At 30.4% G+C, this 7,870-nt stretch overlaps 1 protein-coding gene across 2 annotated transcripts in view; it reads right to left on the reverse strand.

The window, feature by feature from the left end:
- The window catches only part of LOC106458159 (lissencephaly-1 homolog), a 41,736-nt gene extending 35,052 nt beyond the window's left edge, over positions 1 to 6,684 (reverse strand). Inside the window, exons 1-2 of one of the 2 annotated variants that reach the window (XM_013917621.2) lie at positions 6,516 to 6,684; positions 3,678 to 3,865 (exon numbers count right to left, since the gene is read on the reverse strand). In XM_013917621.2, coding sequence (XP_013773075.1) covers positions 3,678 to 3,715 — 38 coding nt within the window. In that variant the 5' untranslated portion in view covers positions 3,716 to 3,865; positions 6,516 to 6,684. Of the gene's footprint in view, positions 1 to 3,677; positions 3,866 to 5,986; positions 6,112 to 6,515 lie in introns of those variants that run through there. The other variant, XM_022384302.1, reaches the window with a different exon arrangement.
- Positions 6,685 to 7,870: the final 1,186 nt, after the last annotated feature.

Below are 7,870 nucleotides of genomic sequence, written 5' to 3' on the forward strand. Positions count from 1 at the left end.
AGCACATGTTAAATGAAAATAACTTTGGTGGAAGTTCTAGAAATGCACATATACATCAACACAGCACATGTTAAATGAAAATAACTTTGGTGGAAGTTCTAGAAATGCACATATACATCATCACAGCACATGTTAAATGAAAATAACTTTGGTGGAAGTTCTAGCATGTGCTGTGATGATGTATATGTGCATTTTTAAATGAGAAGAACTTTGGTGGAAGTTCTAGAAATGCACATATACATCATCACAGCACATGTGAAATGAAAATAACTTTGGTGGAAGTTCTAGAAATGCACATATACATCATCACAGCACATGTTAAATGAGAAGAACTTTAGTGGAAGTTCTAGAAATGCACATATACATCATCACAGCACATGTACACTACTTTTTACTAGTTTCCTGTTCAACAAATATTTACCATCTGTTAAGTAAACTACTTTTAGGGCACATGGCTAACAAAACTGACTTCATTATGTGTAAATAGTTTTACAACATAAAGTATAACTGCTGACCTACTGACCAGGGTTTGACTACTTTTATTCTTAAAACTGGTTCCATGAGAACCACCCACACATTCAGTCTAATATTTAACCAGCATGACGTAGATAGAAATAATGTATTAATAATGAGTTAGGATGACGAGAAATAGCAGATATGATAAATGAGACCAGTGTTATGAGAAAAAATAATGTAAAAGTATTATTGCAAGTGTGTAACATAGAGAGAATGCAGTGTTACAATATGTTGACTAAGGAGATTATTTCACTTACATGTATATAAGCAGAGATAAATATATTCCTAGGTTGAAATTTCTGTGTTTGTACACACACATATATATGTATGTTTACTGTGACCTGAAAATTTATAAAAATTAAGATAACTGTGCATGCATTTTAATATTAAAAAACATATGCAGCCACACATAACATTATTTATGCAAATAATACTAATAACCAAATACTTTAATTAATTGAGAATCAGTATATATATATATTAAAAAGTAAGTTAACTGTTTTGTTTAGTTTTTATACTAAAAATGATTAGATGAAAGAGTAATAACCAAATTAAACCTTAACAATATCTGAACATCAAATTATCCAAAAAATTCACTTTTATGACATTTAATATTTTATGAAGCACAAGAAGTTCAAGTTACATTAAGCCATATTCCCTTTGAATTTTAAGGGTACAAAATAACAAACTTAGTCATTTAGCACTGGGAATAGTTATCTGTAAATGTATTCTTTTTTTTTTCTCAGAACCTGCCAGGCATAAAATTCTATCTGACTCATCCTTTTTCTTGTGTGCAGAATGATAACATTCATGTTAATAAAGATGACTTCAACACCAACAGTCATCACATACTAGGTTAGAGAATACCAGTCACAAAATTTGAGCTGAAGCAGTAAACGAACTGTGTGCAGGAGATTCCTCATTGATTAAACCGAAGACCTGATAAACAAAATCAATCACACAAAAACATGTATATCATTGGCCAAGTTACATAAAAGGGGTCTCAGAAGTTTCAAACTATGAAAATATCCATTTTGTAGGGTAATAATATGTATCTGTTCATTTCAGAATTCAAACCTTGTACTTTACTGATTTTCAGAGTAATGAGAAGCTACAGGTATTTATATCTTTATTTTCGTGAGTTACTTCAAAAGTCCAGAGTTTATGATCAAACATGCCACATTATAAAATAAACAAAAATATAACTTTAATTTTTAAAAATGCCAGTGTAAGTTTACTCAAATATTTTCAGTAATTATTAAATATAATGTGAATGAAGTCTAGAAAGAAACTACAACTACAAAATTGTCTAAAAGTAGTTAATAAAACAAACAAACTACTTTTATGAAATTAGAACTGTGTGTGTTGTTAAGGGGAATTAGAACTATGACCAGCAACCAAAACTATTGTATAAAACATCAAATTATAATGTTACATTCTATGGATCACATTTTTAGAGTACTGTTGTAATGGTTTCTAGTGTTAGCTGGGTTCTTTTGGATTATTTTGTAAAAGAAGATAATTGAAAGTCCATTCCATTTATCAATAAAAAAAGTTATTTTTTGAAGTTCCAATAAACTTCAGGTGTCAGGGTTCAGTAAAAGAGCTAACTTGGCCAATAAACTGCATCTGACAGAAATTACACTTCTAATTTCTCTGTCAAAATACAAACTCAATAATCAGAACACTGAACTGACTGATTAACCAGCTGACAGTAAAAAACAAAGTGTTAAGTCATGCACTGTTTGCTTATAAACCAAAAGACTAAATGATCCAATCTAGTCTAAGTCACTTTTATATATATAGCTCAGATTGTTTCCTAAACTTTTAACATTGTTATCATTAAGGTCATACTCATCATGTTACAAACTTCTTTACCACTAAACAACAATAAAATTTTTACAAACTTCTGGAAAAGAAACCATAAGCTACAACAGTAAGTACGTACTATATTTAACTATGCATGCATGCTTACTTTAACTTATGCAGTCAAAATCATGATATTTCTATATTTAACATAAATTTAGAATTTTTTTAGTGTAATTGTTTTTATTTTCACAATAAGTACCTAGTTCTTTATGGGCAAGTCTATGTTTAGTAAGAACGTATGACATAACATATAATAGGTACACCTATGTATTAATACACATGTTCTGGGACACCATGACTGTTCCACTGCTCAGAATGAATATTCAATGAGTTGTTTTAATGAAATAATTGTAAGAACTAAAGTTTTCAAAAGATTGTAATCAAAGAAAATAAATATTTTTTTCTAATTAATTTTCAGTTTAATTATTTTTGACTTCTTAATAATTACTGCTTCTTTAAGTGAGCATATCTTAACCAGTAATAAGGTCAAGTACAAATGTTCCTTCATTTAGAATGGATTTTCAGAGAGATATTCTTAAGGAAATAATTTTGATAACCTTTTCACTTAATTGTGTCACATTCACTTTTTCTCTGTTTTGATTAAATTTAATATACTGTCACTTTTCATAGTTATGGCTTTAAAACTAATCATTACTACAGCCAAGACTAACTTTACAAATTATCTAATCTGACACTTCTTGTTATAAATCACACATAAATCATAATAAGGTTTTCAGGTCTACATGTAGAAATGAATTGTCATTTACTAGAACCTTGAATTTATGATTACACTTGTTGAAAGTTTAAACTGTCAGAATCCCTTTCAGCAACAAGTATCTGTATAATGTTGCAAAATAGTGAGTTAGTATGGATACAGTCATGATGAGTTTGTCTAATGTACTTATCAACCATAACTTTCACTGACTGTCACCTAATAATTGTAGTGTCCTGCCTCAACAAGCATAAGCTGTCCATTGTTTATCAACTACATCATCAAACAACATATTTGGTATAAATTTGTAGGCAATTTATTTGTCTTGGACAAGCATGCATTTTAAGGAACATGACTAGAAAAATAAAGAATTTAATTTATTTGCCTCCCATTGCTTCAAAAGTAAAATAAAAACTTTGCAAGTACAGGTACACTGTGTCATCTAAGTACCCTAAATTTTTGGCCATTATAAGGTGTCAGGTTTCAATAAGGAAAACAAAAAAAAATTTAAGTCCAGGACACTTAAGCTTATAGTTATCACTAAATTAAATACTAAAGACACAATGCAAATTATACTTACAGTTCTTCACGTTGTCGCTGAGATAACACCATTTTCATATTTGGCCTTCAAAGAGGATATCAACACAGAAGAATAAATAAAACAAATGTTCAATTATAGGAAAAAATGCTAAAAACAGATGTTTTGTTCTTAGGCTTGGTCGTGTAACTTCTAAACCGAGTTCAAACTTGTAGGTCCATGGTCATCACCTGTAAATTAATAAGTACATCAATAGCAATGTTATTTTTATTGCAATTCATCAGTACATACAGGTTCATTTGTGCAACTATCGATTTTGTTTCATTAGTTTTATCAGGATGGTAATCAGCATAATTTTTAAGTATTGTCAGTTACATTTATATCTGATGATTAATATACTGACAGTTACTAAATGTGACAAAAGATAAAAATATCAAAGTAGAATTGCCGAGTTTGTTACAATGTCACATGCAATATTCCATTTAAAATCTTCACTGTACAAGTATCAAGTAATAAATTCTGAGCCATGGCCTTAGCAGCATGTTGATCATCATGTCATTAACAGACTAGACCAACAGAAGGCATATATATTCTTTGTTTGGTTTTGATCTAAAGTCCTTTAGCATATGTCAAAACCAAACAAACTCCTTACATTCCACCAATATACGAGTCATTCTCATTTATTTACTTCATTTTTCCAGTAGCACTGATAACCTGTAAAGTCAGTGATACTAGTCTGATGAAGTGGGAATAGCAAATAAAAGAATAGAATTGACCTCTATTTCTTCAGTAAAAGTCAGGTTTTGGTGATGAATATACATTTATAAATCAATGTTTTTTCTAAACATTACAACTGGACACTGGTAAATGTTCCATGGTTTTCAGTTACTACATTTATTCTTCTAGAATAGCACACATATTTTCAAAGTTTCTGTAACTCAAATGCATGATTTACTGAGAACATAAATATTCTTGACTACTTTCATGAACTAAGCATATGGATATGAATCTGAAATTTACTTTCATATTACAAATACTAACAAACTCAAATTAAATACTGTATGATCATTAAAATTTCAAAGTTAAATACAGCATAAATCCCAATGATTAATATTTGCATAAAATCTTCTAATCCTTAGCGTACATGTGTTATTATGCTTAATTATGTTTAGTTCTACTTACATTATTAATCTTTAAAACAATTAATGTAAATTTTGAAATGACATTTTTTCTGTTTCTGATTAAACTATTTAAGGTCTTGCTGAAGAATTAAGTATTGATTTTTTCAAATACATGTATCTGGTTAATTGATAGTATTTGTTTGAAGATCATCCAGTAGAAGGCCTAATATTATTTAACTTAAAAAATTACATAATGAAATAAAAATTGCCTATCAGAAGATTCCTGTTTTACCTTTAGTTTAGGCTTCTGTGTTTTTGTATTTAAGGTTGATGTTCAAATGTATCTTTCATTATACACTTTTGTATGTGCATAATTAATAGCCAGTGAATATAAATAAACTGACTTACAGAAATTGTCAAAATATGGCTTAACAAATCTTAAACAGACTTTGTGATTGATAAAAAACAACTGAACTACCTTTTCAAATCTCATAAGATTAATAACATAACTAACACAATTTCACTTTAGGGACATTAAGAAACCTATTGATCCATCTAGGCCATCCCATGCACCACTCGTTAAAATAAAAATAAAACATCCAAAGTCAAACTCAAAGACAGCCCTTGTCATTCAACTATTAATCAACACTTCCCTTAAATTTACTGGATCCACCACAAGACAGCAACACATTCCAAAGGCCAACCACTTTGTTAGAAAAATAAAACTGTGTTAGCTGAAGATGACTCCTACCTACCCTGCCAAAATTTTTATTTGTGTCCCTAGTGCTACAATTATCACCATTAACTAGATTAAGTACAAAAAAATTGATACATCAACCCTATCTTGAACATCTTAGTTTAACCTCTCTGATTCTTCTTTTGTCAAGAGAAAATATACTCCTCAGAGGATATGCATCTAGAATGTAAAACTTAAAAGTTTTAGAACAGTATATTTTCCTCTTGACAAAATAAGAATTAGAGGGAATGTGGTGTTTAAGATAGGGTTGCAAGTTTTATGTAAATTATCAAATTTAAAAATTTATGTTTGGAGACTGAGTGAGTACCAAAATTCGTAAACTTAAAATATATAAAACACTGTAAGTTGTAATGTGAATTATGGTAACTACTAAATTAGTATTAGTAACATAAACCGTAAGTTTTAACTTCAACTTTTAAGTTTCAGATGGGAAAAGGGTGATAAAAAGCCAAGAATATGTAAATTTAACTCACGAGCTTACTCAGCCACCTCCTCTGTCTTTCTAAATTAATAAAGTAACTAGCTATACTTTAAAACTTTAAATCTATGAAGTACGTTCAGTACGTTAACTTTTAACAACTGGAGTTAGAAGCTCACGATCATGAACTATTAATATCAAGTATTAGTATAACAAGTCTCAAGTAACGATGCATCATAAGACAACGTCAAAATATTTTAGTATACTACCCAAAAATATTTAAAATGCTAAGCTAACAAAAATTTACAAGATATACACTAGTAATACTATTAATAGTTAATACTTTAAAATTCAACTTAAAAATTGTAATTATGAAATGTCTTAACACTTAACTTAGTCTTAAGTGGTTTTAATTAGCATACAACATATTGCAAGCCTATCAAATAATTATTTTGGAGAAAAGTGTACGCGGAAATTTCTACTCGCGGTGTATGAACACACCATATGATATAGTATTAATAACAAAACATTTCCAAAACTGAAATTTTTTTCATTGGAATGATTTAACTCTAGCAGTAACTTACTGATTCAACTTGAATTTGAAATAGTCTGGAGTACCTAGTTGTAAGTACTCTCACTAAAATTACCGTTCTCCGTAAATACGTGAATACAGCGAGTATTAGTACATTAGAGCATGGTTAATAGACTGAACGGGAGTTACGTACATCCTAACCCGAATACTTCATTCGTTTTATTCCGCCTATCTCCGATCGCTAAATTAACCTTAAAAATCGATTGTCGTGTGACAGAGGGCGCTAATTTATTCGAGTCTATTGCCGAGGTTTGCCTAGTGCACCCGTTGGCTCTCAGATAGCGATACTTTCAGACAATACAATAAAAAAATTAATTTCCATACATATACCTTTCCAAAACATAGCGAAAAAATCAAAATCTGAACGCGTGGCAAGGTTTGACTGCAAAATGAAAACAAACAAATATATAACCTTAATATTAACCATTGATAATAATATTTTTGGTGATTCAATTAAATATTAGATTTGTAATAGAAGTATGTGTAAATCGTACGTCAACTAAAGCTTAAATTTCAAGTCCGTATCTACTACTGATAAAATGATTATTTTATGTATTGTTACGACATCAAGGTCACGTGACTAGTATCACGCCACGTCGTTCTCGAACATTCACGTCCTTTCCTTAAATCTATCCTTCTAGATAAAGTGTAGTCTTGTATATATAAGACCGGCCACGAAGCGACGGGGAGGATGGGTAATTGAATGTATGCTGACAGAGAGAATACTGTTGGGCACGTGAGACGTTCATTGAGAATTATAGCGTTTGTTATAGAGCGACTGTTGAAATTAAGTGTATCGTAAAGTTGTATTCGGAAATAATAAACCAGTTTTATTTAATAAAGGTCTTGTGTCGCTAAAGTTTCGTCGGAACGAATTTACGGAAAATTAATTGACAAACGGAGACGTAACAAATTGGTGTCAGAGAGTGGGACAGAAAATAAAAAAAGAAGAAGATGGAAACGAGAGCCGGCAAATCAAACTATAGCTTAGCAGATTTGATGGCAGCAATACAAGAACAGCAAAAGAAACAAGAAGAACGAAAAGAGAAATTACAGCAGTTGTTGGAGGAAAAAGAAAAGAAACAAGAAGAGAGACAACAGCAGTTGCAAGAAAACCTGAAATAGTGGCAGCTGGAACAACAAAATAAACAAGAAAGATTACAGCAGTTGTTGGAGGAAAAAGAAAAGAAACAAGAAGAGCAAGAAAACAAACAAGAAGAGCAAGAAAACAAACAAGAAGAGAAATTACAGCAGTTGCAAGAAAACCTGCAACAGTGGCAGCTCGAACAACAAAATAAACAAGAAGAGAAATTACAGCAGTTGTTAGAAAACCTGCAACAGTGGCAG

Source organism: Limulus polyphemus, unplaced genomic scaffold, assembly GCF_000517525.1.
Source record: "Limulus polyphemus unplaced genomic scaffold, Limulus_polyphemus-2.1.2 Scaffold422, whole genome shotgun sequence".
Lineage (NCBI taxonomy): Eukaryota > Metazoa > Arthropoda > Merostomata > Xiphosura > Limulidae > Limulus > Limulus polyphemus.